The 17,954-nt window shown below is 53.6% G+C and overlaps 1 protein-coding gene across 1 annotated transcript; it reads right to left on the bottom strand.

Annotated features, from left to right (window-relative positions):
- Positions 1-134: 134 nt before the first annotated feature.
- Positions 135-17,850, bottom strand: SF3A1 (splicing factor 3a subunit 1). The gene is made up of 16 exons (XM_008142439.3): positions 17,675-17,850; positions 15,447-15,568; positions 11,557-11,764; positions 9,971-10,228; positions 8,995-9,069; positions 7,391-7,541; positions 6,806-6,999; positions 5,836-5,953; positions 5,374-5,559; positions 4,588-4,709; positions 4,245-4,490; positions 3,542-3,749; positions 2,911-3,065; positions 1,563-1,664; positions 1,398-1,469; positions 135-639 (listed from the first exon to the last, which is right to left on the bottom strand). The coding sequence occupies exons 1-16, from the start codon at positions 17,735-17,737 to the stop codon at positions 538-540; spliced, it is 2,382 nt and encodes a 793-aa protein (XP_008140661.1). The 5' UTR covers positions 17,738-17,850; the 3' UTR covers positions 135-537.
- Positions 17,851-17,954: the final 104 nt, after the last annotated feature.

A 17,954-nucleotide genomic window follows, 5' to 3' on the forward strand; every position in this document is an offset into this window, starting at 1 on the left:
CCCATGAGTCATCAAAGACCTGATGGTGTCAATAAGTTAGTTAAAAACCCAGTGCTCCCCCCTCCTTCCCCCTCCCCACTGCCTTGAGTCTGGACAGGGTGCAGGTGGCCAAGAGACAAGTCTTATGACACTGGTTTCACAAGGGTCCAAGGGGTTTATTAGGCAGCCTGTGGCAAAACACAAAATGATCAATGGCGATAACAAGCACATTCTATCAGCCAAGCGCCAATCGGCACTATGACACCATCCCCAGAACATTCCTGGGTTCACATTTCCTAAAGGGCTGCCAGAAGAAACGAATCCCTTCAAATCAAGACTCGAACACAAAGGAATTCCAGAGACCACCGGGGAGGAGGGCGGCGTAGGAAGCCCTCTTACCCATGTGGGAGGGGGGAGGGGAGGAAACCGCAGGACAAGTTAAATTTCCAGACTAAGAGGGAAACCAATGTACAAGGCTGGGTCTCCGGGGTCTGGGCAGGGGGTGAGGGACAGGAGAGGCAAAACGGCTGTGGCTGGGACCTGACAGGTTCCTCTCCTCTACTTCTTTCTCCCGCCTCTCTCCTTGAGGGCCAGGTGGATGATGGCGCCGTTCGCCATGTTGTAGTAAGCCAGCGAGTTGGAGTCCTTGATGAAGATGCCCTGGAACACAGACGGTGTGCTTAGCATGGGCCTTGAGCACACTGCGCAGCCTCACTCCCAATGTCTGTTCACATTCTGAACTTAGTGAACACGGGAGCCTGAAGGAAGGCCGGGGGCAATGAGGGATGCAGGCGCAGGGCACGTCTCTGGTTCCTCCCAGAATGCTTTGCTTTTCCTTCCTTCCTTCCTACCAAGCCATGTTCTTCCCTTTTGTCAACTCTCCAAGAAGCTGGCCCTGACCAACCCCACAGAATTTTAAATCACAAGACCTTTAGAGATCACCTAGTCCAACAGCCACATATGCAGAGCAGGAAACTGAGGCCCCAAGTGGAGATTTGTCAAAGTCCAAAGTGGGACAACAGAGCAGCCCTGGAGACCTGGTGGGCACCAGGCCTAGCGGGACCATCACCTCCGTCCACGCACAAAGCCAGGCTACCTGAAACCACACTGACTGGGTGGCTCCACCCCTGGGCCAGAAACCCACTAGAGCACCCCGAAGAACTGTCCCCAGATGTCCACCTTGTCACTGAGGCAGAGGGTTTTTGGACCCCACACAGGTTATATTGTGACCCACTGAAGCCTCACCTTGTCAGGCTAACCTGCCCAGCACTCCCTCCCAGCCAGCATCATTCCTTCTAGGATGGACTCAGATGGCCACATCCAGGCATCTCCCTGCTCCTCTGGTTCCACAGGGGACTGAGCTTCTGGGGTGACAGAAGCATTGTGACCCAAGGGGCAGGACCAGACACCCGACTCACCTCATACTGCAGCTTCTGTTTCCCTGCAGGCATGCCCGTGGCTTCGTGAATTTTCACCTTGATAACAGAGACCTGTGGGACAAGGAGAGGACATTTACCCCTTGGCTAAGGTCAGCTGAAGGAAGCTGCCCCTTGACCCCTTGGTTCCCCGGCAGCAACTCCTACCTGGTCAGTGAGCGGGAGGGTGAAGACCAGCACCTGTCCATTCAGTTTCCATTCCGTCTTATCCTGCATGTTGGGCACTTGAACCTTGATGGACACTGGACCCTGCAAAACAGGAGGTGGCCATTATGCCTGGGATCCCTGAGCTGGTCGGGAACTATGCTCTCCTATTCCTGGGCCAGTAGACAGTGTCACCTCTCCATCTGGGCTCCTGGACACTGGTCCCTGATGCCACTGGTGACATGGCACAAGATTTGGTTTCTCTTCTTTAAAATGATCTCTATCCTGCCTCCTGGTGAGTCTGGAGCTGAAGAAGTGACATGAAAATGCTCTGCAAACCCCAAGAATTACCACGGGGGGAAGAATATGAACTGTGAAATCAGAAAACCTGGGTTTCAACTGGCCTCCCCGCTAACTAGTAACTAGGTCTCTTTGAACTTCAATGCCATGTCTATTCGGCAGCTAATCACAACCACTGCACGGTACTGTTGTGAGCACTAAAGGGACAAGTGCGCGTACAGTATGTCGCTTTACCCTGGCACTTGAGCCCTCAAGAGATGGGAAACACTATTGGGGAAAAATGGAAGAGAAAAAAATTTGTCACATGCACTGGGGAGATGGGGCTGGGACTGTTCCTGCCTCCTCATGGAGCGAGCCTAACAACTTTCCTAGGGACTGAAGTGCCAAGATTCCCACCTCCCCTTACTTCTAGCACCCCAACAGGATCCCCACAACAGGCAGACCTCCTAAGGGCTGAAACTGGAGGAGAAGGCCACAAAGAAATTAAGAACTGCACCCAGGATTTCCTATAGGGCAGCGATTTTCAACTGGTGTGCTGCCAGAATTTTTAAAACATGCAATACCTGACATCTTTTCCCTTAGATTGTCAAATAAAAAAATGACAATACCAACACAACAGCTGTCTGTTGTGAATGAATCAAAATTATACCTATTTTTTTTTGGTCGGGTTGGCAAAAAATATACATTTTTGGTGTGCAGCAGAACGTCAGTAATTGTGTGTGTGCCATGAGACGAAAAAGGCTGAAAATCGCTGCTCTGTGTGGAAGGGGCTGAGGGTCCCTTCCACACACAAGTCCTGCTGCCGGTGCAGCCTGGTCTCCCTCCGGCCTCTACGACAGTCCACACGGGGGAACCAATGCTGTCTGCTCCTCCAACTGCTGACCCACATCAGCATGTGCTCAGAAGCCCTCCCGGCCACACTGGCTGACCCAGGCCCTGGAAGCCAAAACCATGGGAGCAGAACAGGGGGGCCAGGCAGTGTTTGCTCGCGGCAGGACTGGACTCCCATTTGGACGCTCGCGGCCACGGGCAGCGCTCTAGGACCACATACCTTGTTTCTGCGAAGGAACTCCTCCTCGGGCATGAGGCTGTCCTCTGTCTTCAGTTTCTTGGAGGCAGGTTCATCTTCCATGGGCGGCGGAGGGTGGACAGGGGGCATTGGGGCTGGGGCTGGCACAGGGGCCACAGGTGGAGCGGGCACGAAGGCTGGAAGGACAGGAATAAGCAGCTGTGAGTGGGGGAAGAGCCCAGGAATCAGGGCTGGTGAGACCTTAGAGGGGAGATTGCAAAGGTTTCCTGTTTGTCCCAGTGAGAGGTGTGAAGGGCCGCTCCTTGCTGAGTCTGGCAGCCAGCTGGCTTCCTGGCCAGGGGTTAGGGCACTGGAAAAGGGGCAGGACTGATGGGTGGAGGGGGAGCCTGCCAGCAGAAATCACTGTGAGGCCTTTGTGCCTTTAGGGCCTGACTCCTCTGGCTGCACAAACCCCAGCTCTGTCGCATCAGACCATCTCCCCCAAGAGTCGTGGCTCCCAGCTCCTGGCTCAGGGAACTCACACGGGGAAGCCATGGCTTTCTTCTGGGCTAGACCCCGGGCCTGACCAGCTAGCACCACCAGCCACTGCTCTGCTCAGTGCTTGGCCTGTAGTCCTGACCAAATGGCCTAGAAAGCAACATGAGACACTGACCTGTTGGCACAATCATAGGAGGTGGGCGGGGGGCCATGATCGGAGGGGCGGAGGGAGGCATCGGCACCACGTTGATCCTGGGCGCGTGGATAATAGGCGGCATGGGAGCGATCACCGAGCCTGGGGGCAGGCGGACCACTGAGGCCATCGGGGGCCGGGGCATGACGGGCACTGCGGACACAACTGTGGTGCGGACAGGAGGCGGCATCTGTGGGGAGAAGGGACCCCAAGGTCACAGGAAGCCAAGGCGGGACTCACAGCTGGCAACTGGTCACCTGCAGACTTTAAGGATGGGGCTCCAACTCAGGGCCCTGGGGCTGACAGATCGCAGCCTCACCCCAGGCTCTGACGGAAACTACAGCACTCTTTCCACTTGTCTCATGGGGACACTGAGAGAGCCAAAGAGGCTGACCTTGACGGAGCCTCCTGGAGACGAGCCAGCGCTCCTCAAAGGCCCATTAAGCCCTGCAGCCCCTCTGCCCCAAGCCTGCTTTGCATCTGCCACTTGCCTCCCTCCGATCTAATCCTCCCACACAGACAGAAGGTCAGGCTAGAGGCTCTCACTTCCAATTAAAGGGTTCTCTGTATCTGACCCACTCAGCACGCAGGCCCTGCAGTCAGGCAGTCGCCCTTCTCAGCCAGGAGTCTCCAACCCCAAGAACCACGCTCTACAAGCCCAGTGACAAGGTGGCTGCTGGCTTACTGCCGGGGGCCGGGGCACGGAGGTGATGGGCGGGGCTGAGCTGGGGATATTGGTGGCTGAGGATGGAGGCGGTGGCTGCTGAGGGATCTCATTGGGCTTGCTGGGGCCGATCTTCTCTTTGGTATCGTCTTCTGGCACCAGGCCCTTAGCCTTGTGGATGGCCTCGATCTGCTCCTGGAGGGTGATGTTGGCCTGCGCGGCCTGCTGGGTTCGAGCCATGCTGCCTGAGTGGCCATCCCAGGTCACCTGCGAGGGAGAACACCACAGCTTGTCAGGCCGCCCAGAACTGAGCCCAGTGTGGGGCCCGAGGGCAGGGGAGGCTCCAGGAGAATCCCAACCGCACCTTTTCCTCTGGCTTCTGGATCTCCTCCTCGCCGATCTTCTTCCCAATGGCTGTTTCCTCTACACCGAAGATGTCGGTACGTCGCTCGGCCAACTGTTTCAAGCTGCTCTCGATGTCCAGACCTGGACAGAGACGCGACAGAAAAGGACTCTAAACCACGTGCCCTTCTGACAAGGCAGCAGCTCTCCGGGTGCAGGGCGGAGGCTGGGCCCATGGGACAAGGCTGACTGAGTCCCACCCCAGCATGCCTGTCCTCTGAGCCGGGGGAAGGCTGCCCAATCAGCTCTAAAGAAGCCTGTAAACCAGAGCTTGTCCAACTCCTTGACGAAGGCAAGGCAACTGAGAGGACAGGGTCACGTGAGTAGCAAGTAGCAGAGTCAAGACGGAAAGCTTGGTCCCCTCCCTCTGGGACAGTTCCCCCGTTGCTGCTTCTCGCACAGCAGTCACAGGAGTGCCGTGCCGTGAGTCTCATTCTAAGACAGTCTGCAGAATGAGCACCCCTCCCCGCTGGTCAGATCTGCTCTGGGATGTCAATGGGCACACGCCATCCCTGTCAGGTGCCTGTCTTTGGAGGAGTCCTATCGCTAGTCATTCTGCAAAATGGGGGGGCTCTTTTGTAGCATCACAGGCTGTGCGTAACCTTGAAAGCTTTTGTGGAGCTCAACTGCTGCTGTCTATGTTTGCTTACAGCAAGTTTACTGTAGTTCAGAGATTCCCATGGGTCAAAGTGAGTCAGGGCGGAGTCAGAGAAGGGGTGTGGACTGGGTGGGGGAACCCCCACCTCACCTGGAGCATACACCTCGTCGTCGCTCTGCTTCTCGCGGATGGAGCGATCTCGCTGCTCCAGCCAGCGGGGGTCGAGCAGCCCGATGCGCATGTGTTCCTGCATTTTGCTGGCAGGGATCTTCTCCCCCGTAATGGGGGACACAAGGTACTCATCTGGAGCAGGGGCTGGAGGCAGGGGCTTGGAAGCTAAAAGGAAAGAGATGCTGAGTGAGCACCCTGGGTGGCAGCCTGGGTGAAGAGGGTGTCGCTTCATTTGTGCATCACTCATCCCTGACACAGCCATTCAGTGCCACCCGGCACCTGGCGCTGGGGGAATTGTCAGGGCGCCGGAGATGGCTACTCCCTGGGACCCACGGTGAGGCCTGGGCTGGAGGGGCTATCGGTGCCTTTAATAAGCCACCTCGAGCCATTCTAGAACCGGGGCAGGGCTGAGGAACGCGAGGGCAGGAAAGCAGGTCCTACCTTTGGGGTCGTAGTCCTTCCTGACAATGACCTGGTCTGGAGTCGGGGGCAGAGGCGGCGGCATGGGTGTCTCTGGGGGTGGGGGCACTTTCTGCCCTTCTTCTTCATCATCTGAACCCTGAAAAGCAAAGCAGTGGCGGGATTTAGAGAGGGGCCGAGAAGCCGCCGCTCTACAGCCGAACCCTGAGGCTCTCAGGATGGCAAGGTGCCTAGGCCTGCAGCCAGTGGCCATGTGCTCAGCCTCCCGGGCAGCGAGGCCAGCCGGCAGCCAGCCAAGCTGCTTCGTCGCAGCATGAATGGGAATGCTGGGGGCCGTGGTGCTAACGCTCTGCCCAGGCATTTCCAGCAGCTGGCACCAGGCAGTCCCAGGAGGCCAAGGGCACTTAACATGCCAGGGAGGGGTGCGGGGAGCAAGGCAGCGCTCGAGGGTTGCTGCTCCGAGGAATGCTGGGAGGGAGAGAGAAAGGCAATTCCCACAGACACAGGGGCCTTTCTTCTCAGGCCGCACGCAGATTCTTTCCGAGGGAAGGAGAGCGGCTTGGCCTGGAGCCTCTGTGCCTGCTCGGAAGGCCTGGCTCCGAGGGTGGCGGTGGCCGAAAGGAAGCACAGGCTGCACTTCGGAAAGCTCTGGGACTGCTGATCGTTTGGGCCGAGGCTCGAATGCATCAGAGCTGAGGTGTGGAGGGCTCCCTAACAGAGCTGGCCTGGGGTGGTGAGGAACAGGGCCTCTGGGGGAAGGCCGCAGACCAGGGCCGGCCCAGCGCTCAGGCCCTTGCTTGTGAATGCCTCTTTGTTGCCCAGGCTGGAAGGGCTCTGTGCTGCTGGGTTCGGGCAGCTGCCTTATTCAGGACCCACGCCTCCTTCGAGCCTCACAAGGGGCTGGATCTCGGACTCTGGTGGAGAGCACCCCCCTCTCCTTGGGCTCCAGAGAGGGGTCAGCCTCAGGCCTGCCCAGGGCCCAGGGGCGCACCTCGTCCATGTCTTGCACTTGGGTATCCTGGTCCAGCTGGGAAGGAGGCTCTTCCGCCTTCTCCTGCTTCTCGTCCTCTTCATCAGACTCAACCTCCATCTCCACCTCCTCGCTCTCCCCAAACTTCTCATAGCGCTCCTGAATGAGGATCCGCGCGCCCAGCTCCTCCGGGGTCGTAGGGGGAGGGAAGTTCCCTGGGGGAGGGGGAGACGGAGTCAAAGGGAGGCCTCCTCAGATGTTCCCTATAAAGGCCCATCTATCCTCTCTGCACGCTGTGAGCTCTCCGAGGGCTGGGGCTGATGTCTCTCCCATCTCCAGAGCCCATCGGAGTCTGACACAGTGAGTATTGCTGAATTAAGTTTAGCTGGGACAGTGTGGCAGCACTGAAGGACTCCGGGAGCAGAGGGGAAAGGGACACTGACACAGCCCTCCGAGGAAGTCCGCTGTTCTCTGGGAACGCCCGCACAAGCTCTCCCAGGAGGGCTCTGAACGCCCGGCTTCCCATCTGGCCACAGACCCACCTCCTCGCAGACCTACCTCCTCGCAGACCTACCTCCTCGCAGACCTACCTCCTCGCAGACCTACCTTGCTCGTTGGGCTGGAAGTCCACCGTCTCCACCACCACAAAGTCATGCCAGTCGATCTGCGCGTAGGCCACCCGCTCCTTCTCCTTCTCCTCCTCTTCCTTCTTCCTCTCACGCTCCTGGAACTTGGCCCACTCCACGCGGTAACACACCTGAAGAGCCAGGACACAGGAGGAGCTGAGCGGAATCAGGGTCTGCTCCTGATGGGCCTTGAACAAGCCAGCACCTCCTGCAGGACAGGGAGGAGGCTGCCGTGCCTACAAAGGGGGACTTTGGGGGGCAAACTATGGCACTTGTGTCTAGTTTCAGCCAGGCCCAGAGTTCAGACAGGATGATAACTCTAAAAGCCACAGAAACCGTCTGCCGAGGCCCCGAGGCCAGCCATCTGTCATAACCTCGGAGTTTTTTGCTCAAGGTAGCGAGGAGCTGTGTTCAGGGGAAGGCTGCATGACAACCGAGTGCTCAAGAGAAGCAGCCTGAGAGCCTGAGAAACAAGACTTCATGCGGCCATCCGAAACAGCCAGGTTCGTTGAAATATGTACAACACTGCTCCAAAAATTAAACAAATGTCTACTATCTCCTCTCATGAACAGCAGCAGCAGGAGATGGCAAATGTCCGAAGTCTCCTCGATCCATGTCATTCTGGCTCCGGGAACCTATTCAGGTGCTTGATGACATGAAGCTGAAGATACTTACATGATGGTGTCTTGCAATGTGTAGGCACAAAGCACTACAGTGCATAATCACATCACATGAAGAAACGACCACTGCTACCCACAGAACAACGTATTCGTCTACGAAATGATTAAGCTCCTGGTCTAAACATAAGAAAAGGCAGTGTCCTGAAGAGATGCCTTCTGTCCTCAACTCTGAAAACCTGGGCTACAACAGGCACCTGCTCGGGAGTTGGCTTCTCTGAGGGTAGGAAAGAGGGAGGCCTGGTGACGCTGAGAGCAGAGCAGGGGGTTGGGGCATAGAACCCCGGTTCCTTTGGCCTTGGTAGCGGAAGGCCTCTCTCCCCACCACTCCTGTGCCTAGAACACAACAAGGCACTGCCCCGGAGATTACTCACAAACATGAAACATAACCCACATGTAACTTCCACATCAGTAACTGGTTATAAAAAAATGAGTTTAGCCGAAACCGGTTTGGCTCAGTGGATAGAGCATCAGTCTGCGGACTGAAAGGTCCCAGGTTCGATTCCGGTCAAGGGCATGTACATTGGTTGCGGGCACGTCCCCGGTGGGGGGTGTGCAGGAGGCAGCTGGTCGATGTATCTCTCTCATCGATGTTTCTGGCTCTCTATCCCTCTTTCTCTCTGTGAAAAATCAATAAAATATTTTTTTTAAAAAATGAGTTTAGCCCTCACTGGCTTCCCATTGGCTCAGTGGACAGAGTGACGGCCTGTGGACTGAAGGGTCCCAGGTTCAATTCCGGTCAAGGGCACATGCCTGGGTTGTGCGCTTGATCCCCAGTGAGGGGTGTGCAGGAGGCAGCCAACCAATGATTTTTTTCTCATCATTGATGTTTCTCTCTCTCCTCTCTCTCTCTCTCCCCCTCTTCCTTCCTCTCTGAAATGAGTATATATTTTTAAAATGAGTTTACCTGGTCCAAAACTTCTCGGGGGTTCTCGGCCTCTTTCTTGAGCTTTGTAAATAAGCCTTTAGGCGGAATCAAGATCTGAAACACAGAAGTTATTAAAGCAACAGTCAGCACAGCACAACCCGGGACAAAGAGGGGGCCTCCTGGGCTGTGGAAAGATGCGGAAGGGAGAGCATGGGATTCTGGATCCCAATCCCAGCTCCACTTGGCTCTGTGATTTTGGGCAAGTTATTTAACTTAAATTTGGCATGATCAACTTAAAAGGCTGCTGTAAGAATCAGCAGGAAAGTATGCAAGACCATGGCAGATCACCCAGCACACGGCCAGTCTGTACAGCTACTTGTTAGCTGACAGACCATGAGTAAGTGACTTCACCTCTTTGAGCCTGTTCCTGCTTTTTAAAAAAGGGAGAAAACACTTTTACCTCATGGGTTCTTGTGAGAATTAAATTAGGTAATAGGAGACAATTATTACAGGCTTGCTTCTTTCTCGTGCCCTATGCTAGGCACCTAAAAATGTAAATGCACTTTTAAAAGCAGCTAGCATGCCCGGCAGGCATGGCTCAGTGGTTGAGCATTGACCTATGAACCAGGTGGTCACGGTTCGATTCCCAGTCAGGGCACATGCCCAGGCTGTAGGCTCCATCTCCAGTAGGGGGTGTGCAGGAGGCAGCCGATCTGAAATCAGAAAGTATATATATGTATGTGTTTTTTTTAAAGCAGCTAGCTAACACCACTTGGCCTTGTCACATAGCAGGCACTCACCTAATGCCGTTATCAATCACACATTTCAATTTTCTTTAGAAAGAGCAGTCAATGTTGCATTTAAAAGGGAAAACCGAATATAAATCAAGATTTCACACGGAAATAAAATGTTAACATCCACCCAGGGGCCCTACAGAGGAACACTGTCCTGTAGACGGTGAGTGGATAGCGTGCTTCCTGGGCCCAGCACCCCGGCCTGCACCCTGACCAGGCACCTTGGTGTACTGTTCCACCAGCTTCGTGAAGTAGTTGAAGAGGCTGTGCTGTGGGCGGAGGAAGTCAAACTGGTAGTTGCGTTGCTCTTTCTGCATCAGCTGAGTCAGAAACTGGCGCCCGTTCCTGGCCACAAACTGAGCCGTCAGCTTCACCACGTCCAGGTCGAAGGCTGAGATGGAGGGGGGGTCTGCGATGAACTCGAACTCAGGAGGGGGCTCTTTGGGCACGATGGTCTCCTGGATCACCTGGGCTTGGACCTAAGATGCAGAAGACGTGTGAGCACGAGGCACAGAAGTGGACTGGCTCCAGAAGGGGCTCTAAGCTTCTATTCACGGTGTGTACACCTCTGGCACCTGGTGTGAGAGTCCTGACTCACAAGAGCAGCCATTTCTTGGCCTCAACAACCTAAAGGCTTCTTTATCTCCGCTGCTGCCCTGAAATCGACGACTAAAACTGGGGAGCAGGAGACCTGATAGGAACAGGGCTCATAAATCCCAACCGAACCCTAACCGGTTTGGCTCAGTGGATAGAGCGTTGGCCTGCGGACTGAAGGGTCCCAGGTTCGATTCCGGTCAAGGGCATGTACCTTGGTTGCGGGCACATCCCCAGTAGGGGGTGTGCTAGGAGGCAGCTGATCAATGTTTCTAACTCTCTCTCTCCCTCTCCCTTTCTCTCTGTAAAAAATCAATAAAATATATTTAAAAATAAAAATAAATAAATAAATAAATAAATAAATCCCAACCGAGGGCGAGAGAGGATGCAGGAGGCCCTGTGTGCGCAGAGGACCCCACTGGCGGAAGGACTTCCACATTTGTTCCTCCTCTGGTCTCCACAGGAACCGTGGGTGGAGAGGACGAGTGCCGTGAATCCTTTTCATAGAGGAAGGAACTGAGATAGTCCCTAAGGCCCTAGGGGTGTAAACTGCAACGCAAGGCCTCAGAGCCTACGTCCGCCTTTCCCTCCCCGTGTAAATCGAGGCACCTTTGCCAGAGCAAAGGAGCAGAGAAAGAAAGGGGCCAGTCTAGGCCTACAAAGGAAGCAAAATGTGCCAGCCCTTCCTGTCCCCCGTGACAATCCTAATCACCCTTAGTGCTGGGCCTAGTGCTGAGGGGTATTAGGGCAGGCCAGGTTTTAGGGGGGTGGGGCGCACGACTGGGAAAGTGAGACAGAATGATGGCGTAAGAAAGGGCCCACAAGCCTTGGACAAGGCAAAGAGAAGAGGCTGAAGGCATGCACTTGAAGTCCTGACTCTGGCCTTGAGTAAAGCACACTCCCCGAGCCTCAGCTCGCTCATCTGTAAAATGATCACTTTGCTGGCCTCCTCATGCAGCCCGTGAGGTGCCAGTGAGACAAGACCCCTAAAGCACTGAGCACAGAGCTTGACGAGCAGTGCTAAAGAAATGCCAGCTGTCAGCAGGACTCGCTCTCTGAGCCTGTGTCTGCCTCTGTAAGATGGGGGAGGGACCCTCACGTCTCTCCCTGGGCGGCTGGGCGGTTTGGATAGCGAGTTCATTACTCTCCTCTCCCTCCCGACCCTGGCCTCCCTCTCAGGCCTGGGGAAGTGAGGGGAGGGGTTGGCTCCAACCTTCTGGGGCAGCTGCTGCTGGGTGGCTTGCTGCTGCTGCTGCATGACCTTGGGGATGGCGGCTGAGGGCTCCTGAGCCTTCCCCTCCTTGAACTCGCTGACCTTGTGGCGGTAGTAAGCATGGTAAGGGTCATTGGGGTTCAGAAAGTTGAACTTGGGGTTGTTGATCTCGTTCTGTCGTATTCTAGCTTCAAATTCAGGTCCATTTCTAGAAGGAGGGAAAAAGAATTAATACACAACCACTGCAACTGCTGAGACCCAGAACACTGCCCGTTCAAGCCATCTTCTTGCCCAACCATCACTCAAACTGGTCCATCTCTCAGCACCGCAGAGGTCTTCCTGAGACCCCTGCCATCAGCACCAGGGCCATCTGCCTCCTCCGGCCTGACGCAGGCTTCCTCTACCACAGGGTCTCCCAGCTCATCACTCCTGCAGCTCCTCTGTCAGTCTCCCCATTTCCAAAATCCATGTGGACTATTGCCTTTTTTTTTTTAGTTAAGATTTATTTACTTTTAAAAAATGTACTTACAAAGGAAGGCATATATTACTACTTCAAGTAAAAATCAATATGACTTTACTAATAAAAGGCAGGCTTAAAATTAAACACAAGGAAAACAAAGTATTAGACTGTTCAAGTTTAGCTCCAAGTTTGCTGTGCCAGAGGTCAGTTTTCTAAGTTAAAAAGTGGATTACAGAATGCTGGAAAGGTGTTAAAAGTTATCCTAGCACCAAACTGAGACTTTATCCTTTGGGTAACAAGAAGGATTGAAAAGGCCACGAAAATGTAGACAATTAGACTTAGGCCCTGTCCAAGTACTGCCTAAAATCACCTTACTTCCTGCGGGGTGAGGCCGTCAGCACACTCTCCACGGGGCGAACCTGTGCTGCTGGGTAAGGCGCACCCAGACAGGGAAGCAGTGAGGACGGCGGGAGGTCTCCCATCTCCCTGCACCTGGACAGTTTCCTATCTCTACCTCATGACCCCAATTTGCATGCCTTTAAAAACCTCAAAATACTGAAAAAAGTCTCTCTCAGAATGTTTAGGGAACCCTGATTTTTTAGAGTCCCAATAGTAATATTTCAAGGTGTCATACATACATGGTGGGGCAAAAGTAGGTTTATAATGGTTCATACAGAAGATAATACAATAATTACTAAATAATAATACAAAAATAAACTGTTCTGCATACTCACAACTGTATACCTACTTTTGCCCCACCCTGAATATAATACCCGTGTCAGTCAGAAGGTGCACTAACCTTAAAGACCCAAGATAAGGACATGTCCCATCTGACGGTGAGTTAGTAAACTGGAACCTCATGCTTGAGGAAGCAGCTGTTGTCCCACTCCTTACATGAGGCAAGCTAACATGAGGAGGAGAGTGTGTACACACTGCCAAAACCTGGCCACCACACCCAGCTAATGCCGCGGCAGATAACGGGCTGCTGGAAAGAGGGGCTCGGATTGCCTCCTCTATCGCGGCCTCTGAAGCCATAACCTCCCCACATCTGGGAACAATCTGACAGATTACAACAATGAAAAGGCAGCTCTTCTGTTGCTTTAAGTTAGTCTAATGTTAAAATTGTGTTCTCTCACAAAAGAAAGATTTCAACAGAAAAAGACAGGATTCTGACTCAACCCAGCTGGTGGGACTTTTAAGGGTAATTTCCACTTCAGTTCCTTGAAAGGAAAATGCAGAGAAGGGAAGACCTAACCTACAAAAACACACACACACACTTCTTTTGGAAAACCACATTGGTTAGTGATTTTTACGGTATGCTCTGCTTCATCTATCAATATGTGTGAAACGAAGGGTCCTACAAGTTTGCTGTATTCCAGATTGAAATGCTAGTCCGTCCCTTCATTGCAATGTCAACAAAAGCATGTGCAGAGTTTTAGAAATGCCTACAAGGCAATCATCGTAGCCAACAATAGATCTAGAGATGTGGGTGTATAGATTTATTATTTTTAAGGGAACTTGGATACACTCTGATTTCTGTGGCAGAAGAGGGTGACACAAAATTATTGGAAAGCTACTTGGCAAAATGTTTAAGAAATCTTTAAAAATCCTCCTTCAGCCAGGAATGTACCACACTATTTCCTCTAAAGAAACTATCGAAATGGGAAAGAAAATGCTCAGAGACTTCCCCGCAGCTTCACTTGCCAAACTGAAATGTTGGAAACAAATTCGAAGGAAAAGATAGAGACGGCGAGCCAAGGCAGGCCCATTGCCTCAACTCGGTGCAGCGTCTCCAGAGCGGCCCACGCAGCCCCGGACCACGAAGCAACGTGGGAAATGCTTCTAACAAGCACGAAGGGAAAAGCAGGATGTGAAAGTCCCTCTGCTGGTGTTACAAGGATCTAAAAAAGGACGCCGAGGGCCAGAAGGAAACAGGAAAAGGTGAAAACAGCTGGCAGAAACTATTCTGGTAGTGAGGTCGTGTCGATGCTTCCTCCAACACCCCTTTCCCGTTTGTTTTTAAAATATGAGGGGAGAAGGGGAAGCCTGAGTGTCGCCATGAGACATTATAAACATTGATCACAGATCCACCGCCTGCTGACCTAAACCTGACATGGGCTGGTAATGTTCAGTCCAGCACAGAACAGTTTTAACCCAATACCCAGGTGAATCAAAGCCCCTGAAGTGTGCTGAGACCAATCTGCACGGCACCTCCCGTACGGAAAGCCTCCCTTCCGTTTCATGTCACTAGGAGGATGGGAAAGGAATACATCTGTGAAGGAGACATTGCGATGGGGATGCTGCGTGGCCCCCGGGGGAGCAAATGCCCTGACTGAGGGCAGCCGTCTGCTCAGGACCAGCTGCTGCTTCCATGCAAGGAGTTGTCCAGATTTATTGTGCAATCTCCTCATTTTTAAGTAATTTAAGTACAAAAAAAATTGCAAAGACAAAAGATCTGTAGGCTGGATGGGCCTGCTGGCTGCTGAAGGAATGCTTTAAAGACCCTAAACTAGGGGGCGTGTTGGTCTCTGGGGTCACGTGGCCATCAAGAGGATCCCATGTGAGGACGTGTGAGTGTGTGTATGATGGGGAGGGACACGAGGAACTCGGACTGCCTTCCACGCCACCTGAGAAGACAGCTGACACCTGCATGAGGTACCCGAACGGTTCCATCCCCCCATCTCACGCCTCCTCACAACAGACCCGAGGAAGCGTCTCATTCCCTCTGCAGAGGGGTCATCGGAGGCTCTGAGGAATGGGGTCCTCGCACAGTGAGGATGACCAACCCCTTTTTGTCTTCCTCAGGCCAGTGGCTTAGCCAGGCGTCCTCAAACTACAGCCCGCGGGCCACATGCGGGTGTTTTTGCCGTTTTGTTTTTACTTCAAAATAAGATATGTGCAGTGTGCATAGGAATTTGTTCAGAGTTTTTTTTTAAACTATAGTCCGGCCCTCCAGCGGTCTGAGGGACAGTGAACTGGCCCCCCGTTTAAAAAGTTTGAGGACCCCTGGCTCAGACAGACACACATACATCCGTGACAAAGCGGCAGCTTTCCAGACATTTCCTCAGGCCTGTTTTGGAAACAAAGGTTCCTGGTGACTCTGGGGCTTGTGACTCACGCTCCGCCATTGCCATGCTGTGTCAGATGCCCGTCCTGACCACGAACCTCACCGTCATGCTGTGGTTCTGGATGAGCCAATGGGCCTGCACTGAGAGCGCCTCTCTGTAGGGGTCAAGCCTGTGGCCTCCGTGTCCCTGGCAGGTGGACTAACTGCTCAGATGACTCGTGCTTTCAAAGGTGCATTGACCATTCATGTCAGCGAGTCCCACCCGACAGCCCTCCCTGAAACCCAGTGTTAACCTGTGCGGATTCAGAGCTCTTGGCGCTAAAACCCACTTGTAAGCCACACGAGCAGAAGCGGCTAGGTTACCTGGCCACAAAGCTGGCAGTCTTGTCCACGATATTCCTGACCTCCGGAGGCGGGTAAATGATCCCCACCACGGGCTTGGAAGGGGTAGAATCCTCCTTGGAAGATGCTTCCTCTTCTGTGGGCTGGGAAAAAGAAAACAAAGTCTTGGAGTTCCTGGTTTGGGGCTGGACATACTGAGAGCATCAGACTCTCCCGCGGACGTCCTTGGGGCCAGAACCCTCTGCTCCAGAAGGGGGCTCCTTTACCCGCACTGTGCTTGCGAGGGACCCTCCTGGGGAATCAGTAAAAGCAGCAGCAGCTTTCCTGGCTCCACCAGCTAGACCAGCGGTCGCCAACCTTTCGGACCCCACGGACCACCGGCTGGCGACCTCTGAGCTAGACTGGGTCCATGACACCCGGGATCTGCATTTCTACTAAGTGCCCAGGTGATTCAGATGCAGGTCTCGGATCATTCTGAGAAGCCACGTTCCAGAATCCAGAACATGGATCCATGTTCCAGAGCAAGCGGCGTGCCTGGCATGGGATACTTAATGATTGTTTGCTGAATAAATTTTAAAAAGGAACTCCTTCGGGGCAGTTCCTTCTGCCTTTAAATGCCTTTTCTCTCTGCATCCACTCCACAGTCTTAACTACGGAGTGTTAATGCTCAAATGTTTGGTGAAACTGCACTGAACACTCAACATTAACGCTCGGTAAGTTCTAATCGTCTTTCCTCGCTGGTCTTTCTTTAGTGAACGAAGGGTCAGGTCTCTCATCTCAGAAAAATAAAGTTTCTCCCCTGCCCTCATGTTCCTTTCTCCTCCTGCCTTCTCCCCCACCCCTCTCCCTCTGCTAAACATCCTGAGTTCTCTCAGCCTTGCGTTCCCACTTCCTCACCCGCCACTTGGTCCCCATCCATTTCAAGTGCCCTTGCCAAAGTCAAAAACAGCTGCCTACGGCCAAGTACAGCGGTCATCTGGCTGTGTGACCAATTCCCCCCCCCTTCACAGAACTCTCCGCCCAACTCCCAGGCCCCATTCTCACCCGTCTTTCCTTCTTGCTCACCATGCCCCCCGAGAAACCTGCTCTATAACATTAGGCACCCCCCAAAATCCTGTTCTTGGTCCTCAGGCACTCACAGTCACCTCCTCTGCTTCCTACCACCTCCAGCCTAAACAATCCCACCCACACGGATGCCCGGGACCACTCTGCACCCCGGAGCTTCAGATCAACTGCTTCCCAGGCACTTCTGTCATCTCTAACCGCTTTCCTCGTGAATGGCCAAACAGGCACCTGGTCAACCAGGCCAGAAACGTGGTCCTCCTCCTCCTCCCTCAGCCTCCAAATTCAGTGACAACAGAGTAGGTAGCATACACTTTTCTAAACACTTTGCATATATTATCTTGTATCACCCTTACGAGAGCCCTATGAGGTAAGTAAGTAACTTAATTATCCCCATTTCACAGATGACAAAACTGAGGACTAGAGAGCTTAACTGGCCCATCGAGCAATACACATTTGTGGAATATTCACGGGTACGTGGCCCCTTACTAGCTTATGAGCTAGCTCTCCCCGGCAGCAGCTGTGCCTCATTCATCCCAGTAACATGGGATCCAGGCTCGGTATCTGGCTGAGACTAAGTCCTGAGTAGATGCAGGAGAATTAACATTCAAAGCTGTAACCCTGCAGGCTGGGAAATTAGAAATTACTGAGCAAATTACTGGGGGCCGGTGGGCCCAATTGCCACAGGAGATGCACGGGATCTGTTTTTTCCCCAAACTTTAATGAATCACCTTGGGGTCTTGTTAAAATGCAGATTTCTATTAGAGGAGCTGGGGTGTATTTCTTTTTTTTTTTTTTAACATTTTAATTTTTTTAATTTAATGTTTCAATTACAGTCTGCATTCCATATTATTTGCTATATAACATAGCGGCTAGATAATCATATACTTTACAAAGTGCCCTCCCCCAATATTTCCACCTGGCACCATACATAGTTATTGCGATCTCACTGACTATATTTCCTATGCTGTGCTTCACAGAGACTCCACATTTCTAATAAACTCCCAGCGGATGCTGAAGCTGCCGGTCCGCAGGCCACACTTTCGAGAACCACGGTTCCAGCGCGCTGCCTCCTGGGACTTGTAGTTCCTCCAAGGCCTCCTAAGCGGCCGCTACTTGCAGCAAAAGTGCGGCGCGCCGAGGCCTAGGCCCGGGCTGCCGGTCCCGGTGAGGGGGGAGCACATTACCTGTTTGGGCTCGGTGGCCACGGGAGGCGGCGGAGGCACCGCCTGCACGGGTCCCGCCGGCATGACTGCGACGCTCAGGGCTGCCAGTCCGCCTCGGTGTGGGTGAGCGGTGCGGCCTCAGAGCGGCTTCCCCGCGGCGGCGCTACAACAAGTCCGCAAGATGGCGGCAGCCGAGCGAGCCGTCACCCGGGAGGCGGGACTAGCGCACTTCCGGTCCCGCCCCCTTTGCGCAGACGTAATTTCCGCTCCACCCCCACCGGAGTGGCGGGTGCCCGACGCC

The sequence above is a fragment of the Eptesicus fuscus genome, chromosome 23 (assembly GCF_027574615.1).
Source record: "Eptesicus fuscus isolate TK198812 chromosome 23, DD_ASM_mEF_20220401, whole genome shotgun sequence".
Classification (NCBI taxonomy): domain Eukaryota; kingdom Metazoa; phylum Chordata; class Mammalia; order Chiroptera; family Vespertilionidae; genus Eptesicus; species Eptesicus fuscus.